The following is a 26,761-nucleotide window of genomic DNA, read 5'->3' on the forward strand; positions in this document are numbered from 1 at the left end:
GGTTATTGTATTTCACTTCACTAAAGTGGAGAGGGGCAAGGGGAAAAGGTGAGAAATTTTGATTCAGCTAAATATTCTGAATTCCTTGTGGTGAGATTCTTGCAATAGGGTATAAACAATGTATGTAGTTGAACATCTAAGCTAAATTTTAAGAATTAATATTAAAATGGGAATGCTTGAAGCAGTTTGAAAAATACAAATATAGACCGGATATTACCAAAGCACCTAGGAGCCCCAGTCATGGACCAGGACTCCATTGGGCGTGGCACTGTACAAACGCCGAACAAAGAGACAGTTGCTGTCTGTGTCTGCATTGAATGAATGGGGCTACCATTTTAATAACACAGCCCAGTTTGATACTGACATAGCTTCTCCACTGGAAAACACTGAAAATTAGTGTGTTCTAAATGCTGGTCAGCGGATAACTAAAGTGATTAAAACAAATGTTAAATTAGCTAAAATTAGAGAACTTTCCATACAACCACACAGCTTCTAATTTTCATTCCTTTCTTGTTAATTGCCTGCTTGTTAATTCTCTTTTAAATTCTGGCTCTGTTTTACATTACACATTTTGGTACACACATTAAAATCACATAAATTGTTTCATATAAAAGGGTTAGTTTTACACTCTAGGTCAGGATGATATGTTTGCTTCTGCTTTTACTAAGGCCCAATCCCTTGCGTTCTTTAAAACTTGGCAGCCTGTAGACAATGTGACAACAGTAGCTTCAAACTGTTCCATTCTCTTTACTGTAGTCTGTCAATCAGTTCCATTATCTCTTTTTTAACAAGACAAGGCTTACTTTATAATAAAGCTGGGGTAGTCCAATGAATTCACTGGTAACATGTTTAGTAGCTGTATTTTTTTCCAATTGGTAATACAGAAAGGAGTTCTGAAGGACATGCAGCATTTGGTGAATACATCTATATACAGTTAGCAAGAATTAAGACAACTAAATAATGCAGTAATAAAAGTAACAAGTATTCTGGCCTGCCAGATACATTGAACAGACTGAAGATGCTTTCTTCTTTTTCTTCTTAAAGAAAAGATTAAGACTTTATTCAAGATGTATATCAAGCATAACAAAACCAGCAAAACTCCAACCTTTGGAATACTGTTGTAATGTCCATCCTTATGAGGCTTTAAGTGTACTATCCTATCTACTGATCATGAGACAGAAACCTCTTAAGTGCACCGTTATGATCCTTAAATATGTTTGTATAAGTGTGAATCTCAGAAGTACGCATAGTGTTCTTTACAATTTCAAATACATGCTAGGTGCAAAACGGGTACCCGAAACAAACAGCAAAAGAAGACTGATTAACAAGCGTTCTGTCACAAATATACAGATATCATTACTACATGAGAACATGGTTATTTCACAGAGTACAGTCAAAGACAGCAGGCTGTTTACATGATGCCAGAGAGCATCACATCCCTCTAGTAAGGCTTTCCTTCTTATTTTTTAATCACAAGGTAATTTCTCCCCTTGTTGTTAGAAACAGAAGGCCTGGTTCTCCTCTTCCTTATACCAGGTTTACTCGTGTATAATTCTCTTAGCTTCTGGGTAGTTACTCCCAATTTACACTAGGGTAAGTGGAGCCTTGGCTGTAGTTGAAAATAGCCCTGCTTCAACAATCCTTGTAGCTGCACTGGTGCAGATAGTTACATTTAGACAAGGATGCATAAGGGTTTGCAGTGAGTTGCTCAAAGTTTACCCCATTCATAATTAAGGTAAATCCTGTGTAAACCTGCAGGCTAATTTCACTGGTCCAGGCACCAAAGAACATTCTCCAGCCACGGGATTTCTGTCCCCTTCTCTTCAAGGCTTTAGTTTTATTTCTTCAAAATAACACATTCAACATATCGTTGCCTGAGCTGGGGGCTTTTGCAGGGGGCTAACTACTCCATATGAGCTTAAAACCACCTGAGAGTCAAATACACTGGGTTCTTTCCCCAGAACTGGAAACTGAGGCTGGAGGGGGCCTTGCCCCCAATCTGGGCTCCTGTTATTGATGAGAACCAGGTTATCTTCAAGCTACCTGCTCCTTGATCTTACTGCTTCAGCTGGGTGGCAACTGATTAAGGGGAAGGGGGCCTCAGCCCTTCCTCTGACTAAAGGGCCAGCTAGCATGTGATATTCTGATTAGTTCAATTGACACAAACTCAGGTTTGCCTTTGTCTACTGATGGGGTCAGCCCATGTGTAGCAACACCAATTGTTGAACTGAGGTTATTTCCAAGGGGAGACAGTGCCTGAGAGAAGAGTCAGGGCCACAGAACATACAGCTGATGTCGATCCCAAATCAACATGTATCTGAATGTTAAAATGACAGACCTTTAGAGGAAGCATTTGTAAACAACCTGTGTCTGTAACACACTGAATTCAAAGCAAGTGATTGTTCTAGCCTGTGTACAGAACACTATACCACTAAGTGTACATGTTTAGGCATTCACATTTCTTGTCAGTCTATACACAAATACACAGCTCAGGTGATAACACATTTTTGCCAGCGATATGAAAAGATTGTTTTCAGTGAATGTCTTCGAGAGATAAGGCAACTCCCTTGTCAACAGTTTCACCTCAGCATTTAAGAAAATCGAAAGTGTCAAGTTTACAGTAAAACAGCAGATCAGACATTTAATAACTTTAGTGAGGATGAATGTTAATACAGTGTGTATGAGAGTAGAATTCAAACGTTATGCAGCTATGTATTTTTATTTTTGGCATAATTTGAGTGCAAACGTGTCAGCTTTTGTTTTGTCTTATGGCACCCTATTGCGTAGCACTGAAAATGAAGCTTGCTGCAACAACTCACACTTCAAGCAAAGTTCCTATTTAAAAAAAAAATTGTTGAAAAATCAAATTGACTCTAGAGCTGCTTAACTTAAATACATAAGCTTAGCTATTCAGAGCTTTTGCTGAGTGTGTTCTAATGACGGAATATTTTTCAACTGCCATCTAGAACGCATTTTTATTAAGCATATAGTCTTCACAAAACACAATCTACTCAGTGCTTATAAGGGAAATCAGATTTTCCAATAACAGGTCCAAATATTGTGGCAATCACAAGAAATGTCTGTTTGCCCTTTCCTCTTACTAGCCAAACTGATACAAATCAGTGTGGGGAGGGGACAGCAGTAATTTTTACTTCTCAAACCATTTAAGGAAGCTTCAGAATTACCTCAAGATGAGTTAGCAAAAAGGCTGAGATTTAGAAGCCTATCCAGCGGATAATATTTAACAAAGGCCACGTCGGATATGCTTATCTCTGAGCCTGGTGCACTCTAACCAGTTATTGGCATGCTGGGCCACTTCTGTACCTGAACTAGGTTAACAATATTATTCATAAACAAGTCTGTTTATTGATCAGTTATCAATGGCAATCATATATCATGTTTCTAAAAGTTTTTCTAGTCTATGGGATAGGGCCAAGAGCAAACACAAAGGGCCACATAATTAACTCATTTATGAATTTCACATGCTTTTACATTTACAGGAGACACCAACTTTAAGCACAAATACACTTATCCTACAACTTCTTCCTCTTCTTTTGTATTTAGCATTTATATATGGATACCAATGCACCAGCCAAACTACAAAGTCTCATGGTTTAAACCAGAATCCGCATACTGACAAAATTCTCTCGAACCCACATGGAAGAGCTCAATTCCAATGCTCTTCTCTGGCTATGGCAGTGCAATTCCCACATCCGCTCCAGTAAAGCAAAACACCTTAAGTGAGCTCCTACATGCAGATGTGGAAGGTGAATTTTGTCCTATGAAATTAAACGGCTAATGTGATTCTGGTTAACACTGTAGCAGTTATTGCAAACATGGCTTGCATATATTGTAGAACTGCCAGTAAAATGTTGGTCAAAAGTTATAAGATTAATTCTTTCATTTTCTACAAAATATATCACTTACTCTTCTTCTGGCTCAGGAGTATCAAAATTAAGACTCCCCTACTTTATTTTGTGAAATCAGTTCATTCTCTTGTACATCTCTCTCATCATCTCTAAGTTGTTTTCTCTATATTTTCAGCACAGTGACTGGAGTTCACATAATTTACTTGCAGAAAAAGAAATGGAGTTGCAGCTTAACTTTTGCTAATAAGTCTCAGACATTCTGTACAGTCAAAAGAATTCAAAATATCTCACGTCAGTCACAGTCTTGTTATAAAATGGAGAAAGGGTAGGGAGAAAAATCTATGGCTCCTGCAAGTCCACTTCGTTAAGGATAAAGCCATAAATAGCTACATTAGTCAAAGTATCATTGAGAGCTATTGAGTATTTTTTTTGTTTGCATTCACAAGCTAAAACTATGCAGACGCAACTAATAATTGCAAATGTACAGTCTGACAGGGTTAGCTTGAGTGGTTGTATATTCTGCAAATGAAACAGGGGGACTCTGACACTGTTACCACCTGTGAGTGTTCTAACCATGTTATGGGGAAATGCAAGTAACATGTAACAAGGGAAGAGAGAAAGGCCATGTTTGCAGTGCTGCACATCAAATCGCATCCATCTCACTGCTGTTTTTCTACATAATTAGCAAGTAGCTCTTTAAGGCAGAAGAGAGACATTCTGTGGATCTTGGTGCTATTGGCTCATCGCACTCACATGGTTTCAGTGGTAGAGGTCGAGGTACTTTTCTTCCTGAAGCGAGGTCTAAGGAGCCTAGGCGGTGCCTGTGGGGAATCAAGAGAAGGTTTTCTTGAAACAGTAGTAACATATTGCGTTTTACATCTTCAAAGTGATGTACAAATATTAATTTACTCGTCTTCATGATACCTCATGTAGTGTAGGTAGGTATTATCCACATTTAGAGATGAAGAAACAAAGAGCAGACCCCTAATAAATCCCCATTTAAAGATTCCCTAAATAGGCAGCTGGGAATTTCCCCAATATGAGAGGATCCTTGAGTCGCTTAAAGTCCTGTAGCCAGCTCAACACCACCACCCTTCTGGGCTCCTGACTTAGGCATGGCTAGAGCGCACTGCACTTCAATAAACTCTACCGGTGTAATGGCTCCTAGGAAGCCATTATAAGCTAGTGCAATTTACAGAAGCCTTGAGACTGCTCTAAGTTATGCCCCTATGATCAAGAGAGCAAAAAGGTGTCAGAACACCAATTTTGGCACTCCCCTCCCCAGACACTGCTCCACGGCACCTGAGAAATCAGTCGCCTGGACCCCATAAAGCCTAAGGCCCACTCAAAAGGGAACAATGCATGCTCCAACTTGTAGCCTTCACAGGCAGCCTCTTCATAAAAAAAGACAAGGACATCTGCAATCTTTTCTCCATTTTATGCCAACTGGATGAAGCTTGTGAACTCCTGCCAAGCTGCCAACCCAGATTCCCTGTCCAGACAAAGCCTGGATACAGTTTGAAATTATTTCAGAACAGAACCATTGAAATTCTGCCGTACAGTTACATTACTGATGTGGAGTTCTTAAAAATAGACCTCTTCAGACATAATGAATGAGCTACAAGCGGACAGTTCACTGTACAACTCACAGGCAGCTCTGCCAGGAGGTCTATCACAGCTGCCTAAGTGGCAGGTGCCAGATTAACTCATGTCCCAGGTAGCCCCACTCCCCAGATGGGTAACAATCTGAGAGAGAGAAAGCACCCCGAGCAGCAAACAGACAATTATGTGGTAGTGTTAACCACTGGTGCATAGTTCACCCAGCAGAACTACAGCATGGCACAGGTATGGTTTGCGAGAATCACACAGGAAACTGGTTAGATGAATCTTAAAGCAGTAGAAAGTGTTGCTCAGTTTAAAAATGCATTTAACATCCATCATGTAGCAAACTGCCTGTGCAGTAGCAGGACAGCATATTCTGACGCTCCATAATATGGGAGTATTCATGATGAGTGCATGGTAGATGAATGACTATACAGTGATATGACATACAAATCACTTTTCAATGTCCTGTCAAGTAGTTAGATTTGCTCAACACATAGGGCCAAAACCTGCCCTGGTTTAAGGGAGAACAGATATCATTGGCTTCACTGTAAATTGTGCCTGCTTACACCAGGCCTGAGCAGTGTGGGGCATCATCACGCAGCTTAACCTGGCATCTATGACCCACTTCCATTCTCTACCAGATAGTACCCCAAATCTGCCTTTGGCCTGAATCCTTACACCAGAAAAACTCTCAATGAAATTAACAGAAGTTTGGCCTGAGGATGGTCTGCAGGCTTGAGCCTCTGGCAGTTTGTTGCATGGCTGGCAGATCTAGCTATCTGTGGTAGTTACATGGCCCCCATTATCATAGTATCTGAGCACCTCACAATCTTGAATGCATTTCTCCTCGCAATACCCGGCAGCTAGGGCAGTGCTATTATCCCCATTCTACAGCTGGGCAACTGAGGCACAGATAGACTAAGGCCCAGCTCCCCAAAGGTACTTAGGCAGCTAACTTCCACTGATTTCCATTTGAAATCTTTGGGGATCTGGGCCTATATGACTTGCCTAAAGTCATAGAGGTAATTGTGGCAGAGCAGATTTGAACTGAACCCAGGTCTCCAGAAAGCCCCCCCAACCACTGGGGGCCCATCCTTCCTTTTTACTTTGGGAATAGTCAGGAGATGATTTCTAAATATTTCTCAAGTCCTCTTGTCTTTCCATTAGTTTGCAGTTACCCACAACTGAGCTGGAACAAGTATGTATTTCCAGATCACAGCAGAGACAGCTCCATTTCTGCTATCTTACCTGTTTCAGTCTTTACAACCAGACTTATGGGTTAACGCACAGCTGGCATTTAAAGGTCTCTGCACAGAATTATAGAATCATAGAATTGTAGGACTGGAAGGGACTTCAGGAGGTCTTCTATTCCACTCCCCTGCACTCAAGGCAGCACTAAGTATTATCTAGACCATCCCTGACGGGTGTTTGTCTAACCTGCTCTTAAAAATCTCCAAAGACAGAGATTCCACAATCTCCCTAGGCAATTTATTCCAGTGCTTAACCACCCTGACAGGAAGTTTTTCCTAATGTCCAACTGAAACTGCCCTTGCTGCAATTTAAGCCCATTGCTTCCTGTCCTATTCCTTATCATAACCTTTTTTGAAAACAGTTATGTCCCCTCTCAGTCTTCTCTTCTCCAGACTAAACAAACCCAGTTTTTTCAATCTTCCCTTATAAGTCATGTCTTCTAGACCTTTAATCATTTTTGTTGCTCATCTCTGGACTTCCTCCAATTTGTCCACATCTTTCCCAAAATGTGGTGCCCCGAACCGGAAACAATACTCCAGTTGAGGCACAATCAGCACGGAGTAGGGCGGAAGAATTACTTCTTGTGTTTCGCTTACAACACTCCTGCTAATACATCCCAGAATGATGTTCTCTTTTTTTGAAACAGTGTTACACTGTTGACTCATATTTAGCTTGTGATCCACTCTGGCCCCCAGATCCCTTTCTACAATACTCCTTCCGAGGCCTCATTTCCCATTTTGTATGTGCGCAACTGATTGTTCCTTCCTAAATGGAGAACTTTGAGACATCTCAGGTCCCCTCCCAACTTCTCATGTAATGCCAATGCCAACTGCTTCTCTGTTCTACTTCTCTTGTGTTTTCACGCCATCAGATACCCGGGGGGGAAGAGAAGGGGGAAGACGTCTTTAAATATCTGCCACCCTTTTAACGCAGGCAGAGGAGCTCCTGGCAGAAAAGCTGTGACTTTCCAAAGGGGTGGCGGGTAATTTAATTTCTTATTCCTTCAATACATGGGAAAAAAACTACAATTGGTTCTAGCACTAGCTGTTACCCTCCTCCCTATACCCCAGACTTGGATTTAACTGAGCTTTGGGTGCCAGGGGAAATGAGTTGAGGATGCTTTCTAAGAGGGCCCAGAGGTCCATGCTCTGTAAAGTGAGAGGCTGAGACCAGGCACTGTACGGAGAAGCACTCTGCTAGTGCACCTCAATCCCGACCTGGGACAACCCTGAGGGTCCAGCTAAATGATGTGAAAAGACCATGAGGTGCATTATACTGGATCAACCGATTCGTTCATCCATTCCATTACCCTGCCTCTGGCAGTGGCCAGTATCTGAGGCCTCTCCAACATAAACCTAATATCCAGTGGGACCCATTCCATTATCTTTTTATTATTAATTGTTTATATTGCTATAGCACCTTCCAACCAGAGCTCATACCACACTTTGTGAACACTGTTTAATTTAGCCTCTCAATCCTTCTGTGAGGTAGCCTATTATCCCATTTGTACCGATGAGGAAACTGGTACAAAAGGTTTTGTTTAGACACTACACTGATGAGTTCATTAGATTAGACAGATGATTTGCCCAATGTCAGAGGACGTCTGTGGCACAGCTGGCACTAGGACCCAGGTCAGCCAGGTCCCAGGCCTGTGCCACAAGCCCATGCTCAATGATCTCTTCATCTCTGAATTCCTGAAGAGCACTATGGACCTAATAGAAGATAAATGACTTCTCCCGAGACAGAAATATCAGAGCTGAGGCTTCCAGCCAGAAGGGCAGAACTTGGAGAGGCTCCCACTGGAGCAGCTGCAGAAGGTGATCCTGGGTATAAATCCTATGGTCTTCATGGATCCTGCACTGTGCGTGGTGTTGCCAGAGGCACAGACACCATGTCTGGAATAGGAGCCATCCAGGGAATAGATAGAGCATCAGAGGAGTAGATCCCACAGTAGCTTTGGAGAGGGCTGCTACTGGGGCAGCAGAGCTACCCTGACAACAGAGAAATCATTGCTGCATAGTTTTGGGATGCACCTTGGGTAGGGAGGGGAGGGGAGGGCTCTGTGCTGGGGGCCCACTTCACAGTTTTGTCTGTGAGCAGCCACTGTCTCTCTTTCCCTTCATAGTAGCATCAGACAGGGGGCAGCACCCTAGCCTGAGGAGCTACCATCCAGAGGCAAGGAGACTTCAAAAAGGCCAGGTCTCTTCTCTCCCTCGCCACCCACAGCAGGGCCAGGGCTGGGACCGGCAGACAGCAATTCAGGGAGTTAACATGTAGCATAACTGGTGAGAAGTCATTGAGATTTTCAAAATTCCTCCCCTGTTAATGATATCAGGTATTATTAGAGCCATAGATAAGGACACTTTACAGCAACGACTATTATTTTTAACCCAACAATATCCCCTTTCATACTCTCTCTTTGAGCCAAGTTAAGAGTGTAACTGTTCCGTCTTACCCATTGGCAGAGATTTCCCACCTTTGATTTCTTAGGACCTATATCCGGGCAGACAGCAGCTGCCTCCATTTCCCCAAATATCTGGAAGGCTTCCTCATGTCTACCATCTCTGATTTCTTTTAAGTATTATTTCATTGACTTGTCTGCCTTGTGGCTGTATTTCCTATGCACATGAGTGATGCTAAAACCTTTTCTGGCAGAGCACAATGTGTGCTCTTGTATCCTTTATATGTCTGTCTGTCCTTGTTACAAATTAAAGCATACTTGCTAATATAGGGCCTGATTCAAAGCCCATCAAAGTAATGAAATCAGTGAAAAGACCTATTAATATCAGTGAGCTTTGGATTAGGTCCATATTGAATATGTATGGATCTGGCTCTGAATTCTCCCAAAGTTTTGGGGTGTTTGGATCTAGAGTTTTGGTCCTGGCCCATCTCCCCAGCTGTCTTCTCCTCAGATATGACAATAAAAATTTCCCTTAAGTAAATGCAAAGTGAAATGGAGTTTTGTATACCTCAAAACTTTGGAAGAATTCAGAGATAGCTCCTAATTTTGCAGCTCTGCTTTGTTCTTATACGTGTGGAACTTAAACTCCCAAAGGGAGATTCCACACCTGTAGGAAGCGCTGAATATCCAAGCCCAGACCCACCCTGCAAGACTGAATGTTGGCCTCAAACAGTGTTTCCATTCCAAAGAGAGATGTCCTTCTGGAAATCCAGGCAACCTTGCATGTTGCAGCCCCTTTTCCAATATGGAAGTACCTCAAGAGCTTGTTCCTTCTTTTTGAGCCTTCTGGTCTTGACCATGTGATCCAATAAATCATGCTCTTCATCATCTGAGAACACTAAGTCTTTTGTTTCACAGTTTGCCTCACGAGGCTTTTCACACGCATCATCCATGTCTACCTCAACCACTTACAACAGCATTTTAAAATCTACATGGTGAAAACAAAGGATAAGGAAGGTCAGTGGTGACTTGGCTTCTGCTGTTCATTTCTCTAATCTCACCCCAATGCCATGCATCTTCCAGAGAGTAATAGAAATGGGGTTGATATCTCACACTCTAGTAACAGTGGTTGTGGTGTCAGAAACCAAAGTGGCCCCAGCTTATTGTGTGTTTATTAGTTGTGCTGGACTTTTGAAATGGAATTTAGACTAATTTAACAGCCCATCTGATGTTATGTAGATTCCATAAACAGTTGGGTTTAACCATATTTGGATCACAGATCAATGAAACAGCTAATCACTCTAGGAAAGTCTTCCTGGCAGCATATTGATCTGAACAAACACACCAAGGGAACATTTTCACCTCAGCAAAAAAAAAAAAAAAAAAAAACAGAAAAACCCAAACTTGTAACAGAACCTGAGGAATTACTTAGATCTCCTCTTGCATTGTCCACTTTGGTTGTGTTCACACTACGGAACCGAGCCATTCCTAGGTGAATTAGTATGGCTGCACTATCAGTAATGGTTCAATATGCCCATCCTAGCCATGCTGCCTTATGTTCTGAACTGCTACAGTTTTGCCTCATGTTTAGTGCTCTAACTCTGTTCAGTTGCATTGCTCTCAGGACATCTATTCCACAGTTCCTGGTACTGCTTCCAGAAAGGAGTGGATGCCGGGAGATTTCCAAAACCACTCTGACTACAATCAGGCTTCACTGATGTAACTGAATTTGGCCCGCTGGGTGCAGACTGCAAATGTTTGTTCAATAGTTAATGTCTATGCAGCATTTTGAATTTTTTAAGTGCTATATAAGTGCTATTATATGGAGGCAGTTCAAGTCATTACCAATACTGGCAGATTGTGGTCCAAGGTTGCTATGGTGTATCCAGACAGTTAAATATGATGATATTTTTAATGGGTAGTACAAAGTATGAATCAGTGAAATGGTACCTAGCTCCAACTAAACCTTCTGCCCCTCTACAGACAATTTGCTATGGTGCTTTTATAGTGACATGGATGGCTTATATCTTTTCCATTCTGAATTGTCTTGGGCATGGAAGCTTTTGCTGCTTGTACAAATATTAATGACAATCAATGGCTCAAGGTCCAGTTAAACTAAAGATTTTCATAATCATCTAAAACAGCATAAAAATAGCAATTTCTACTGCTCAGACTGGTGATAAGTGCACAAATGTGATAATAAGAGGATCCTTAAATTCCTGATGAGTACTTTGAAGACTTAAAATGCTAAGTATACTTAACTAATCATTTGTCATGACACCCCGTGAGCTACATAAGTATTACCACTAGAGCTGACTGACACTTCCCCTCCCCTTAGAAAAATGCATTTTTCACACCCCAAAACTATTTGTTGAATTTGGGACTATTTCAAAATGTTTTGTTTCGACTTTTCAATGCAAAACAGCATTTCCATTTCAAATTTAGCCAATTTTTTTTAAAAAGGTGAAAAACACCCCAAGTGGCTAAAGTTAAACAAAAACTCGAACACCCCCCACCCCTCATTTGGAGTCAATCATATGCTCAACCTGAAACAAAATAAAAAACAAAATTGTTTCAGTCAATTAGAAACAAAGTTTTCAGATTCTGCAATTTGACCAAAAAAATTGATCCAGTTTGACTCAAACCCCAAACCAAAAAAAATCCATAATTCACTCAGCTCTAACACTACCCTTATTACACAGATGGTGAGACTAAGGGCTTGTCTACACTGGCACTTTACAGCACAACTTTCTCGCTCAGGGGTGTGAAAAAACACCCCCCTGAGTGCTACAAGTTTCAGCGCTATAAAATACCAGTGTAGACTATTCCCCTTGTGGAGGTGGATTTTTTTAATAGCTCAGATCCTATAACCCTGTCCATTGCCTGTTGAAATAAACTAATAGCGCCTGAGAGTCAGGATCTTAGTCCACTAGACCAGGTTGCCTCTCTACATACGAGGCCATAGTATCCTTAAACCATTAGCTCCTACGGCCTGTATCAATGTATCTGTCATCTCAATAGCTAGGTCGGAATATGGCTCTAGTGTTTTTTTTACTAAGTGCAGTAAACATCTATTTTCCCAGCAATGTCAAGCTGTGTTGAAAAATGTTAAAACAGAGAGGCCAGGGACAATGCTGATTTCAGGTTTTACAGATGATTACAGTTCTAAAAAAAGTGTGGGAAAATCTTAAGTAGATCACACTATAAATAAGTCTGGGTATATTTCATTTTGGTTGCACAGCATTTTTTTCTGACACCTGGAAAATGATATTTTCAGGAAGAGCTCAGTTTTACTTCATTTTGTTAATAGAGCATGCAAGGTGCCACACTGGTATTAATCACTTAGCCACCATAATTGCACTTAGCCACCTTAATTACTCATAAACACAATTTATATGCGGGCTCTGTTTACAGCTGTGTTTTAAGTTCACTACAAGAAGCAGAATCTCTAAAGGGAAGCACTTCAAGTGGGTGCCCTTACTAGAATAAAAAACACATTGCTGTACAGTAATGGTTCAAACTCTCCCCGTCACCCCGACTGTAGCAATATTAAATATCTATGATTCCACAGTGTCAACCAATCAGCTATTTCCTATATGGTGACATTGTTCTCAAAATCACCAATGAAGAACTTGAAGTGCAGGCTTCCGGATGGAGACTGGTTCAGTGGAATAGTGGCTGACCTCTCTCTAAAGTACTGCCTTCCTTTAAAAGAAATGTAAGGACTGTAGGGAGCTAGACTACTACAAACTAGACAGAAATAACATTTTGCCCACCTATATATAACATCTCCCGTCTGAAACTCCTGTGCGCATGTAACCCACACACTTCCTGGGTGTGGTGTTCTGTCCCATCTAGTGGCACCAAGACCACTTAGAGAGAGATTAATGAGTTTGCTCTACAGCCTTAGCTGACAGCCATATGACTTTTAGCTCATGCAGCAGAGGCTCATGCATTTAGCTCCAGAGGTCCCAGGTTCGATCTCGATGATCGGGGTCTGTTGGTGTTACACAAACATTAATAAAGCCTCTCAGAGGGGGATATTCTCACTTTATAGCTGGGGAAACTGAAGTATAGGGAGGGGAAGGGATGGACTTGCCCCACATCACATAGGGAATCCGTGATAGAACTAGGGAATCCATGTCTCCTGTCACCCCATTGTCTGTTTGAGCCATGAGACCATCCTTCCTCCTACACTGCTTGGGAAACCAACCTTGCATTAGGAGGAACCCACATTTTACTGAACTTGTTTGTAGCCGTGCTGTAGGGAAGCCTCTGAAAACAGGCAACTCCTGTAGCTGTGGGGTCATCACAGAAGGTTGGCTATGTTTTGATAAACTAATGTTCAGTTTTTATTATATAACATCCTAGCACATAAGGACAATATCCTGCAGGCCTTACTTGAGCAAAATTCCCATTAATTTCAAAGAAATGATAAGATTTGGTCCTTGGGCCCTGTCTATACTGGGGAAACATTCTAACTGGTTTTAAAACTGATTTTAAAACTGGTCTAAGAACCATAGCGTACAGCTAGTATGAGGCAGTTTAAAGCAGTCTGATTGTTTTCTGTTTAGTAAAAATGGGTCAGGCTGCCTTAAACTACCTATAACCGGGTCTATACTATGGCGCTAATCATTGTTAGAATCAGTTTAACTAAACCAGTTTTAGGACCGGTTAAAACATTTCCCGCTTCGTAAGCAAGCCCAGTTTCTACCCTCTCCCAAAGAAATTATAATCTTTTGTCTTGTAGCACAGCTGCATTATTTTTAGACAAATGCAACAATGGTTAAACAAGTAAAATAATGCAACTCAAGCTGCGTGCTGCCAAACATGGACAATGACATTCCCTTGGCCAGGGAATGTGTTTTAAAGGAAGTGGTGTGTTGCTGAGGAATTAGCTAGACTATCCAGCAGAATCAGCAAACAGGCTACAGAACCCCATGCAACTAAAACCAAAAATGCACAGAAACATCTTGGGTGGCACGTAATGGAGGCCGGGGGAGGCTAAGGCTCCCCAAACCTCACACTAAGGGGGGCAGTGGCAGATTTGAGGCCCACAGGAAAATCTCCCCCTGCCACGCCCCCCAGGGCAGAGGAGCTCTCGCTCCCCGCCACGGCCAGTCTCGGGGCCTCAGTAGGTGGAGGGGGCAGAAGCAAGTGGTGGAAGGGAGAAAGAGGTGGAGTGGGGGTGGAATGAGGACATGACCACAGGGGAAGGGGCGGAATGGGGTGGGTCATGGGCGGGGCCGCTGGTGGAAGAGGCCGAATGGGGAGGAGTTGTGGTGGGAGGCCAGCGGCGGAGGTCTCTGGGCAGGCTGGGGGCTGGGCATAGAGATCTGTGGCGGAGGTCTCTGGGCGAGGGGGCACTGGGCATAAGGGTGGGGCCAGCCCTCAAAGGGAAGGGGCACGCTGGCAGCACAGGGCTGGGCCAGCCAGTGTGCGTCTGGCAGCTGCAGGTTTGTAAACTGTGCCCTGCTGCTGGGCTGCGTGGAGCGGGGCTGCGCCTGCTGCGCTGTGCCTCATGCCCCCAGCCCGCCCTTCACTCTGGAGACTGACCATCCCGCCCCCCTGCACCTTGCCCTCTGGGGGCCCACAATATGTTTGGCGCCGGGCCCACAAAAAGTTCACCTGGCCCTGGTCTAACCCCCCTACTCTGTGGGTTTTGGACCCAGGAAGTACCTTCCATGGAATCCGGAGTGGAGGGATAGGAGGTGCCCTGGAGGTGACTGATCCCACACCCTCTGCAATGCAGCAGGGAGGAGATCTGTGTGCAGGGGGTCCCCTCTAAACACACATGGGGAGAGCAGTATTCTACAGTTGTGCTCCAACACAGCACAGCCTACGCTAGTGCCACGGAAGGCTGTTACTGAAGAAGGGCTGCCATCAAAAGTGCCAATTAGTGTCAGCTGTGGGGGTGGTTTCTGTGGCCATGACAGAGAAGGAGGAGAAGAGAAATGGATAACGGTGATGGAGGTAAATTCTCTAAACCAGCTTCTGTTGAAAGAGAAACTAAGAATAAACAGGGAACTTGGTACTTCATGCAAAGGGCACTAGCTTGAATAATAATTGCTGTGCAGTAAGCAACTGGGAAATGATACTGAGGCAAAGAGCATATTGACGAGTGCAAGAGAGCTTGATTTGTTTCTGGAGGTGGAGTGGATTGAGGGGTATAGAAATACATCGGGACTGACATGCTCTTTGAAAGGGAGGGTACGTGGGGCTAGGTGACCTTTTTGTGCTTCCTAAAATGTTTTGTTATGATCTGCAGCTTTGGTGCAGGATTTTAGGTCATCACCACCCATTCGCCTACCAGCTGCTCTAGCACAGAGCATTTCTGTAGACACTGGAGGAACAGCCTCTAGTCTCCTTCAGTATGGCCACTAGAAGTGTTTCACAGACCGGTCAGTAGGTGGCTGTATCTGAGCAACAGTGGCCAGCCAAATCCCTCCCCCTCCCTCACCGATTCCAGCACATCTGCTCTGAGACATGCTTAGGGCCACACCTTAGCCTGAACCACATGTGTGTGGATGGGATCTTGGCCTGTCGCATTTACTCCTGCACATCTCCAAGCAGACGTGCATGCATTGCTCTAGGAAGCAGCACCGCATGGCACTCGAGAGAGACTGGAGCATTCCATCTGCACCCAGGTGAATTCTATGGCTCAGCTCCCAGAGCTGAAGCTGCTGCCATGATTACAAAAACTATAAGCCCATCATATACAAGGGTGTCTCCCCTCAGGCTGCGATGATCAGCAGGCCAGGGCAAGTTTGTATCTGGCTGCTTTTGCAAGTGAGAGCTTTAATTTGCTCAGAGGGAAACAACATTCAGCAGCATGCTGAGGCTTGATGCTTCAGATATTTAAAATTAGACCAGGCAAAGCACTAAGACCTGGGTCATCAAAGGTATTAAGGCACCTAACTCCTACTGAAATCAGTGGGAACTAGGCACCTAAATATCTTTGAGGATTTGGGCCTAAAACCCCCGATTGTAAAAAGCACTTAGGTACATGCTTAAGTATTTTGCTGAGTCCGGGCCTAAGCTAGCAGAGAACAATTGTGTACTTAGGGTACGGCTACACTTGAGAGTTGCAGCGCTGGTGGAAGCTTTCCAGCGCTGCAATTAGTAACTGTCCACACCTGCAGGGCACATCCAGCGCTGCAACTCCCTGGCTGCAGCGCTGGCTGTACACCTGGGTCTGCTTGGGGTATAACGAGTGCAGCGCTGGTGATGCAGCGCGGCTCGTCAAGTGTGGCCGCACACCAGCACTGTTGTTGGCCTCCAGGGTATTAGGAGATATCCCAGAATGCTTTTAGCTAAATTACTCTGTTTTGTTATGATGCCTCTCTTTGTTTTGTTGTGAACTCAGGGCTCCCGGAGCTGCTTATCTAAAAAAAAAAAAAAAAAACAGCTCTTGTTTGCTGTGATCAATCTGTAACTGACTGTGAACAATCAATTGAGATAACCCACTACCTTGCTGTGAATGAGGCAGGCAGGGGGATGAGTGTTTGCTTGAGGAGAGAAACAGTGGGGGGAGGGGGAGAAAGGGAGTCAGTTGGAGCAGCTGCTTATCTGGTCTGTAAATGAGGGGGTCGAGGAAATTCAGATTTTGCAAGGCAAGGAGCTGAACTGTCGGCTCCAAAAATCCACTCTCTCTCTCTCCCCCGCACCCTGTCACACTCCACCCCACCCCCCTCTTTTGAAAAGCACGTTGCTGCCACTTGAATGCTGGGATAGCTGCCCATAATGCACCACTCCCAACAGCCCTGCAAATGTGGCCACACTGCAGCGCTGGTAGCTGTGAGTGTGGCCACACACCAGCGCTTTCCCTACACAGCTGTACGAACACAGCTGTAACTCCCAGCGCTGCCCATCTGCAAGTGTAGCCAAGCCCTTACTGACAAGGAGATGAAGAACATGACTTAATAGGTTGTGGTCATCTCCAATGTCTATGACTTGATCTAGGCTGGTAAATCCCTTTTGGGAAAAGACTAAACCCATTATGCAGCAGCAAAGGAGCTTTCATAGCAGAGCACTTGTTCAGTGATTGCTTTGTTATCAGCGGCTGGCGGCGGCTGGCCCAGCGCCGCCCAGCGCTGCGCCGCGCTGCGCCGCGCGCGGTCCCCCTCGGCTCGTCCTCTCGCTCCCGCTCCCTGCGCCTGCCTGCCGGCATGCAGGCCGTCACCCGCGACGGCCGCCGCCGCTGCCGCCGCCGCGCGCGCGAGGAGCGGGCGGGCGGGCGGGGGGCCCCGCCGCCGCGCCGTCATGCCTGCGCGTCCCGTCGTCCCGGGCTCAGTGACCTGCCGCGCAGGCATGCGCGGAGAGGCACCAGCCAAAAATGCCGCCCGGGACGGCGCGCCAAGCGCCTGCTTGGCGCGCTGGTGTCTCGAGCCGCCCCTGTTTGTTATGGACAGGACTCTGTTCTCCTCTACACTTGTGAAAATCCAGAGTAATCTCAATGGATTTACACTGGTATAGCAGAGATCAGAACCTGGTCCCATATGTGATCGGTGGATGAGCAAAGGACTCATTTTGCCCAATGACATGATCTCCTTACTGATTAAATTCCCATAGGAGAATAGGGTAGTTCAGAGTCACATATTGTATCAGTCACATGTTAGAGATCATATTACTATAATGCAAGACAAGGTCGCACAAAAGCAAAATCTCATCGTCTTTGCTGTGGGTCACTCATCCTACTTCTTCCATACTGGTTAATGAGTCAGTGAAAGCAGCATACCATACTATGGAGCTCAATCCCTTTATGTGAATTAGATTCAAAAGATATTCGTTTCCAGAAGGTAACTGGACAAATCACATGTCTCACAGCAACTGTTTCATTGCCAAACCAAGAAGCCAAGTACAGTCACCCCCACACACTGAACAGCAGTCATAAAAACAAAAGGAGGCAGGAGGGTCATCTTTTCAAAACATAAGTCAGGCCCAATATTAATCAGGCAAACAGGTCTAGTCACATCATCAACAGAGTCATCAGTTAATGAAAAAACACATCCCACAAATGATTAAAGTGTTAAGTGCAAGGAAGAAGCTAGTCTATTCTAAATAGCTCAGATGAAAAGTCATGCAAATCTGTAACACTTACATCAGAGTCCCACAATAGTCACATAGAGAAAAGAAAAGAATAAACTTTTAGGAAAAATATTTGTGGAAAAATGGAACATTGTTTCAGAGATCAGAAATCTTCTTCACACTGTCTTCATCACTGTTTGTAATACCAGTGGTTAGATTGCAGTTTATTAAACTGAAATGCATATTTTAATGCTCTATTATTAAAATGCTTGGGCAGCAGACGTACATGTTGACTTTCTATATACATAACCTCCCGTTCCCTGAATTAAGCAGGGTAAGTATTAAAATATTTTAAAAGCCTAGAGAAACTCATGAGTTGTAATTGTGAGGTAAAGTACTCACATTTGTGTTCCTATATAGCATCCCTGTCAAATTTAGCCCAAAAGTTTGTTTTTAAAATCTCTTGTTACAAAACCTAACAAAAGGGAAAAAAACCAACCCTGCAACCAGTAGAAATTTTCTGTGGTTTTAAATTGCACTGGAAATAGTTTTTTGAAACCAAATCAATATTGCCCTGCATTCTGCAGGTGCCAGAGAACCTATAAGTGAAACTGACTAGGAACAAAGATAAAACTGACACAGCTATTTAATTGTCCTAATTCAAACAGCATACATGTGAAAAGTCAATTTGATTTTTTAAATTCTTTCCATTTCAGTAATCTCAGGGGTAACTTGTAACATGCTAAAAATAAGGATTTGGGCATATATGTAACATACTAGCACAGGATTGGTTAAAAATGCACAATTTGGTGAATGTGCCTTTAAGATCATGATCAGCTGTATCCTGAGAACCCTGCCACTGTGGTACATGGCATGTCTCCCTGCCTTGTGGGGACTAAATTCAGCCACACACAGGAAAACAGCCAACATTATTTTACTGGGAGAGCTTCACACTGCAACATGTTGTGCATGACTAACTGAGTCTGCCAACCAAGGCTGGGATCCCGTGTTACATCCTTGTATTGGTCATCCATTTGGGAGCACAACCCTCCAGCCCTGGCTCAGGCAAATAGTCCCATTGGTCACCAACATCTTTAAACATTTTAAACTGTTCCCAGTTCTGGATCAGTATTTTACTGATAAGGGTCCCTCAACAAAAGCACAACATTTGCTGTCATAACAGCGCTCCTCACAGTTCTGCTTACTACATCTGAAAGAGATTTAATAATTGGCTACCAGAATTGAAATTGCTCCTCTCCCATCAGTGCTAAAGTATCTGATAGATTAAATTGAATACACTCAGCTCAACCAAAGAAAAAAAACCCCACAACAACATTTAGTTTTAAAAATGCAAATTCCAAGAAAGCTTGTTTAATATCCCATCAGGGTTTGTGCATTTTCCAGACACAGCCAGCATCCTACAAACAAGCATGCATCACTGGGGATATTCATTTAACCCTTTCTGAAGATCCCAGGATGGAACCAAGTTATGATTTCATGGTATCAATGTTCCCTGATGTTATAGCCTGATCTTTCAACGGGGCCTTAATATAGTAGAAGTAAATCAAAGACTTGTTTAAAAGCCACTGGTGGGAACTTTGCCAGAAAAGGCATACCACTGAGTCAGAGTAAGAAAGGCCGACACAGGAACTGTCAAGAAGACACATTTTCATATCTATTGTGGAACCCATTTACAGTGGGCTTGGAGTTAGTGAAACCGTTCATAGAAAAGGAGGATGAATGTCCTGAATTATATCAGTATCCTGCAATGTGCAGATTGTGAGGCCAGTTAGAGTGAACAAATGCATAATTAAGCTGTTCTGTGAAACAAACAGCTTCAGTATAAGAGTTCCACTGTGGTCTGATACTGACAGATCTACCTGCTATCTGGAGTGATTCCAGTGCCTGCTTAGCCCGCCCTTTATTCTCTCTCTCTCTCTCTCTGAGGGAATCAAGGGGTTGCAGATTAATAAAAATGGTAAAATACATTCCATGACACCTGTAACCAATTGCATGCCAACTTCTATTCCACTGAAGCCAATGGCAAAAATCTCATCTGCAGCAAAGGAAATAGGACTTTGCCATAAATGTTCTGGGTTATGATATTTTTTCCTGGTTTTTTTATTATAATAATATCGGTTTCCTGAGTAATGTTGTGTGATGTGAATGACACTCGTGGAGCATTGCGCATGGAGCAAGAGCAGCAGATTGTTCCTGCAATGCTGTTTTCCAATAAAAATAATGGTTTTACATTTGGGGCAGGGGCTGTTTTTTGTTCTGTGTTTCTGCAGCACCTAGCACAATGCAGTCCTGGTCCATACCTCGGCCCCTGAGACACTACATTTATATGACTAAATGATACAGGAGAAAAATAATGGAGTCTTACATGCACTTACACTGATGCTATTGCTCTCATGGCTACAGCAGCACCATGGCTACAAATATCAGGGGGTAGCCGTGTTACTCTGTATCCACAAAAACAACAAGGTAGCACCTTAAAGACTAACAGATTTGTTTGAACATAAGCTTTCGTGGATAAAAAACCCACTTCTTCAGATACATGGAGTGAAAATTACAGATGCAGGCATTATATAATGATTATTATATAATGGCTACAAAGTGGCTTCTAATTTTCCTAGTGTAGACAAGCCTTGTGTGTCTCCCTCTTTAAACTATAAACTCTTTGGGGCTGAGACTATATTTATTCTTGCATCTTGTACAACACTGAACACAATGTGTGTGCTAAATGAGGATAAATAACTTCCATTGTTGTATGCAGTGTTATCGTAGCCCTGTCGGTCCAAGGACATTAGAGAGACAAGGTGGGTGAGCTGATATCTTCCATTGGACCAACTTCTGTCAGTTAGAGACACACTCTTTGGAGCTTACACAGAACTCTTCAGGTCTGGAACAGGTACTCAGAGTGTCATAGATAAATCTACCAGAACTTGCATAACCACCGAAAAGTAGCCATTTCTATTGATGTACTCTGTGGCAAGGTGGTCTGGTGCCAAATAGGGATATGCATGCTGTCTATTGCTCCACTTCAGTTCAGGAACCCCACTGCTGCAAAGCCATTCATTATACCCTGCACATTGCCTAGAGTCACAGTCCTGCATAGCTGGAGACGATTAATGGCCCTGCACATTTGCATGACAACAGCCCCCACAGTGCATTTTCCAACCCCAAAATGATTTCCCACTGGTAGCAATCCAGTGCTGCAAGTTTCCACAGTGCAATCGCCACTTGCTTCTCCACTGTCAGTGCAGCTCTCATTCTGGTGTCCCTGTGCAGGAGATCCAGGAATGTGGCCTTGTGCATCTGTAAGTTCTGCAGCCACTGCGTGTCATCCTAAGCCTGCATTCCAATGTGAACCCAACAGTCAGTGCTCATTTCTCAGGCCCAGAAGTGGCGCACTGCCATTTCCAGCTGCTCTGTGACTACCACCACCAACCATGAATTGGTTCTTGCCACATCCTACAGCAATCTGACCTCTAGGAAATCATCATGTTCCCCACGGCGCTTCTTGTGGTTCTGCAAATACTGGTGGATCGTGCATCCTGTGCTTGCAATGTTCATGATTATTGTGCAAAGCTGTGCAGGCTCCATGCGTCTGTCAGAGATGCGGACAGTGACAGGTCCCATGCAGGTTCATGGTATTTTCAAAATAGGTGCAAAAATTATGGGATAAAGATGGCACTACAGGATAGGAGCTTGACCCTGCAGTCCCACTTAACCCTGTGCAACTCATTTCTGCCCCACCCTTTGCCAAAACTTTGCAAAAAGTCAGGGAGCTGGATGGCGGCAAGTTGCACTCTGGGATACCTAACCATGGTGCACCACATTGTGCATTGACAGAAACACCCCTACTGAGTACACGCAGCACGAACGCAAGAAGCAAAGTTTGCATGTGCACAAGGATTAAAGTAACTGAAGTGGCTTTATGCCAACGTCATTTGCGTCAGCAAAAGTTTGTAGTGTAGACATGCCCTGGCATTCTTCTATTGACCTACCAGTGTCTAAACCATAACTTAGGTCAGCTTAACAATGTCACAGGTGTGACATTTTTCACAGCCCTGAGCGATGTAGCGAGGTCGACCCCAGTTTTAGGTCTAGACCAGGCCTACTTTAGAGAAATTTGTACTGGTGTAAATGCATCTATGTAGTGACATCTGTGCAAAGCCCTAGCAACAGTGCAACATGAGGCTGGGACTGGTGTGATGTACCCTGGTATTTTACTCTCGCTTAGTCACAGCAGAGCAAGCCCTATCTTACATCGGCACAATGTATCTATGCTGGGGATTTGCACTGGTGTAGCAACAGTGGCACAAAAACTCCCCAATATCCACAGGGCTGAAGTCAAAGCACTCCACAACCTCTGTAATACAGGTCAGTAAGTTGAAAGGAAGAGCTCACTGCAATGCATGGTTAGCAACGAAACACACATAGCGCAGCCCCGAGTCTCATTTTTCACAGTTACAAACTCATTCATTGTTGCCCCAGCCTTATTCATTTGTCCTCTTTGTTAGGAAACCCAGGAAGCAAGAATAAGAATTGCAAGACATCGCAGGCGAACGCAGCCATGCTCACAAGGGATGCGTGGAATCCAGCACTCACCTCTGAGGATTCGGCACACCGAACAACATGAGCAAACTGAAAGAGGAGCTGAGCGTTAAGAATCAACCGTGCTGCATCAACAACAACACTTACAGAGCGCTTAACTTTTCTTCCCAAGCTCTGTACAATCACGACTCAGGCCTGGTCTACACATGGGGGGAGAAATCGACCTAAGATACGCAACTTCAGCTACAAGAATAACATAGCTGAAGTCGACGTATCTTAGGTCAACTTACCTCGTGTCCTCACGGCGCAGGGTTGACTGCCGCCGCTCCCCCGTCAACTCTGCTTCCACCTCTCACCACGATGGAGTACAAGAGTCGACGGCAGAGCGATCAGGGATCGATTTATCGTGTCTACACAAGATGCGATAAATTGATCCCCGACAGATCAATCACTACCCGCCGATCCGGGTCTTTGAGGTAGGCAAGTGTTACCATCTCCATTTACCAATGCGGGGACAGACAAAGATGTTAAATGCTTTACTGAAGGCCACTGCAGCTAGGGAGTGGTAGAGCGGAGGTTAGGTACAGAAGTTCTGGGCTCCCAGCCCTGTGCTCAGACCACTAGACAACACTGCCCTCTGACATGCCTTTAACAGTCTCTGTAAGACTGACTAAGCCACGCTCCACACAGCCTGTGGAGGTTATATGAGAATAACCGCACCGTTCCAAAATGTAGGGTTTGCATCCATACAGATCTACTTCATTCAATAGATTTACAGAGGAGTTATGTTGGAAGCATTGGTTTAGTCATTCACCCAGCTTCTGAGCATTACATCAGAATGGTCATTACTATCACTACAAATCAGACATGGACAGAGTGTCAAAATCTCTCTCAGAAGGACACAATAGGCTGTACTTCAGTGGTGTTTCTGGTTTCTGTAAAGAAAGGTCTATCTCTCTAATCTTTAGAGAAGAAGACAACAACACAACAGAGGACTGTGGACAAGGTACCAGACTTAGATTTCCAGATTTCCAGAAAGAAGGTTGACAAGGTCCTCTCCCCAACCACTTAACGTAAATTAAGCTGATATAAAAGGAAAGGTCATGGGTCCTTTGACTGGTGAAAGGACAGGAGGAAAGGAGATAAGGGTAGAAAATTAATTAATGGAAGGAGTAACTGGAGGGGTAGGGTAAAGGTCAAGGTAGGTCCTAGTCCTAATCCTAATCTATTTCAATTTCAATTGAAAAATCTGGAGAAGGTAAAAAGTGAGGAGGCAAAGCAGTTGACACTAACTAACTAACTCAGAAGAGATAGTTAAGACCAAGAAGATTGTGAAAGAACAAAAAAAGATCTCAACTAAGGCAAATGGCAAAAAAATGAAATGAAATTAATGTAAATAAAATAAAGTAAACAATGGAAAAAAAAATAACAAAAACTAAACATACATACATGGGGGCTAATATTGCTCTAATGAGTCAGGAAAAGATCTTGGAGTTATAGTGAGTAGTTCTCTGAAGATGTCCACAAGTGGCAGAGGCGGTCAAAAAGCAAACAGGATGTTAGGAAAATTAAAAAAAGGGAAAGAGAATAGAACTGAGAATATATATATATAATTATATAATATATAAGTCCGCCCACATAATAATACTGGTGTACATGTGTCTCTCTCAAAAAGAAAAGAAAAAAAAAGAAAGAAAAAGGTTAGAAAAGAGCAAGAAAAATGATTGGGGTTTAGAGAGGGTCCCATATGAGAGGAAAGAAGAAAGATTAAAAGATCTTCAGTTTTGGAAAAGAGGAGAAGAGGGACATGAGGGGAGAGATATAAATATATAAATGTATGAGTGATGTTGAAAAAAGGAAAAAAAAAGTTATTTACTTATTCCCAAAGAACTAGAAACAGGGGTCAAAAAAAATGAACAGGCAAAGCAAAAAAAAAAAAAAAAAAAAATTCTTCTTCTTCTTCTTCGCTCAGTCAACTTGGAACCTTCTTACCTGAGAGTTAGGAAGTGAAGACTATAACAATAATTAAAAGGGGACTGGATAAATTCTGGTGGCTCTAAGTCCATAAATGGCTATTAGCCAGGATGGGTAAGAATGGTGTCCCCCTCCTCTGTTCCTCTGGATGGAGATGGATGGATGGAGAGAGGAGAGAGATCCATTCATTGCCTGTTAGGTCCCTCCTCAGGGCACCTGGCATGGGCTGCACTCGTAGCAGACAGATACTGGGCATGGACCTTTTGGTCTGACTGCACTGGCCTTTCTTATGTTATGTTCTTATGTTCTTATGTGTTACACTTGGGATGAAGATGGTCCAGGGAGTTTTATAGAACCCTTCAGTCCCAAGGCACAGGTAACTCACAAGTTGTGACCTTCACCTGCAGGCAAGTGGCACCTGTCTTTTAAAACATCGGAGAAATTGCTCCCAGTCTGGTCCTTACAAAGTATGCCCCCAACTGATCCCTATACACAGAGAAGGGACACATTGGCACTAAGAGGAAATGGCTTTTGGAAAGCAAGATTTGATCCATTGAGCCATCTGATCACTGAGGGCCCGATTCTTGTTCCAGACCAGCACAAATCAGGAGTCACTCCACTCAAGTCAATGTCAGTGTAAAACCAGTGTAAAAGAGAGGTGCCTGAGACTCCATGAAGTCTGCTAGGGACTTGCTATTGATTTTACACAGAAGGCAGTCAGGTACTACGGTGAAGGGGGGCAGGATGAAACGCTATGGGATAGATAGATTAGATCAGAACCAAGCCCTAAACTCAATTCCTAAGGCTCTGCTTAACTGTGCTTAACTTCACCATGCTGCTGTCTAAAAAAGAAATAGCAGGAAGAGTGAAGGACAGCAGTTCTGATCTCACTTACAGATAATCTTTTCAAGGGGGTTTATTTTCCTAATATGTATCTTAGTTCATGTAATAGACATATTTCCCCCCACCCCCACCCCATCATAGATTCACTCCCAGAGTCGTTGTGGTTAGTAGATGCACCGAAGTTTAGGAACACTCGAATGACCAATTTGTCATGCACCTAGAGAGTCTGCTCTGCAAATCCTTAGTTTGAGAAGTTACAAGAAAACCCCAATCTGGCCACTTTGTAGAGCAGTGGCGGCCTCAGGCTAGAATCCTGAGCAGAGTTACAATCCTGCTCTAACTTACATTGCTGGTGGTAGGTCTCTTCTGCCAAAGAGGTCGGGTCATGAGCTCTGCCGTGCTCCCAGCCCAACCCCGACGTGTCTCTTTTTACTGGGGCAAGAGGCTGAGAAAGGATATACCCAGGAATAAATGTACTCACATAAGCAGATACGTGTCATGACTTCAATGGCACCTCTGCACTGGAACACAGTTACTCCCCAGCCTAGGGGCTAGACTGTCACATGACTGTCTGCGGGCAATGTCACATGTAGCTGTGCTGTGCCAGGAGAGCAGATAACGGGCTGTGGCTCTCGGCCCCACCACCCATTTTCATGGAGCAGCTTACGTCCCGCTGTGCATCCAGCCACCTACTCTGGCCAACGAGAGGGGAAGGGGGATGGAGTCAGACATCCTCTCAAGCCCCACCCCTCTCTATGGTGGGGAGTATCGGGGAAACACCCCTGCTTGGGTGAATTATCCCTCCCCACAGCCAGTCACCATCAGAGCAGGGCCAACCAGGCGAGTGAGGGAGGCTGTAATCTCCCTTATTGCCCCGAGTGGCTGGGAGAGTCTAGCCCTAAGGCTGTGTCTACACTACAAGTGCTACAATGGCACAGCTGCAGCTACACTGCTACAGGACTGTAGTATAGACACTTACCACAGCAAAGGAAGGGGAGTTTCCATCACTGCAGGAAATTTACCCCATTGAGAGGCAATAGCAAGATCCATGGAAGAAATCTTCCATCAGCCTAGTCCTGGAGCTGCCAGCTTCACACCAGGGGCTCCACTCCTAGCCCTGCGCCCTGGCTGCCACCGGCCCCACACCTGGGGCTCTGCTCCTGGCCCCACACCCAGGGTCCCAGCTGTAGGACCCACCCCCAGCTGTGGTCCCAGCCTCAGCCCCCTG

The 26,761-nt window shown here is 44.0% G+C and overlaps 1 protein-coding gene across 4 annotated transcripts in view; it reads right to left on the bottom strand.

Annotated features, from left to right (window-relative positions):
- Positions 1-265: 265 nt before the first annotated feature.
- Positions 266-26,761, bottom strand: part of REEP1 (receptor accessory protein 1) — a 92,553-nt gene continuing 66,057 nt past the window's right edge. For 2 of the 4 annotated variants that reach the window (XM_039539616.1, XM_039539614.1), the window contains 3 exons: positions 22,771-22,806; positions 9,942-10,093; positions 266-4,690 (listed from right to left, as the gene is read on the bottom strand). In XM_039539616.1, coding sequence (XP_039395550.1) covers positions 4,619-4,690; positions 9,942-10,093; positions 22,771-22,806 — 260 coding nt within the window. In that variant the 3' untranslated portion in view covers positions 266-4,618. Of the gene's footprint in view, positions 4,691-9,941; positions 10,115-22,770; positions 22,807-26,761 lie in introns of those variants that run through there. The other 2 variants (XM_039539618.1, XM_039539617.1) reach the window with 2 other exon arrangements.

Source organism: Mauremys reevesii, linkage group 5 (assembly GCF_016161935.1).
Source record: "Mauremys reevesii isolate NIE-2019 linkage group 5, ASM1616193v1, whole genome shotgun sequence".
NCBI classification, from domain to species: domain Eukaryota; kingdom Metazoa; phylum Chordata; order Testudines; family Geoemydidae; genus Mauremys; species Mauremys reevesii.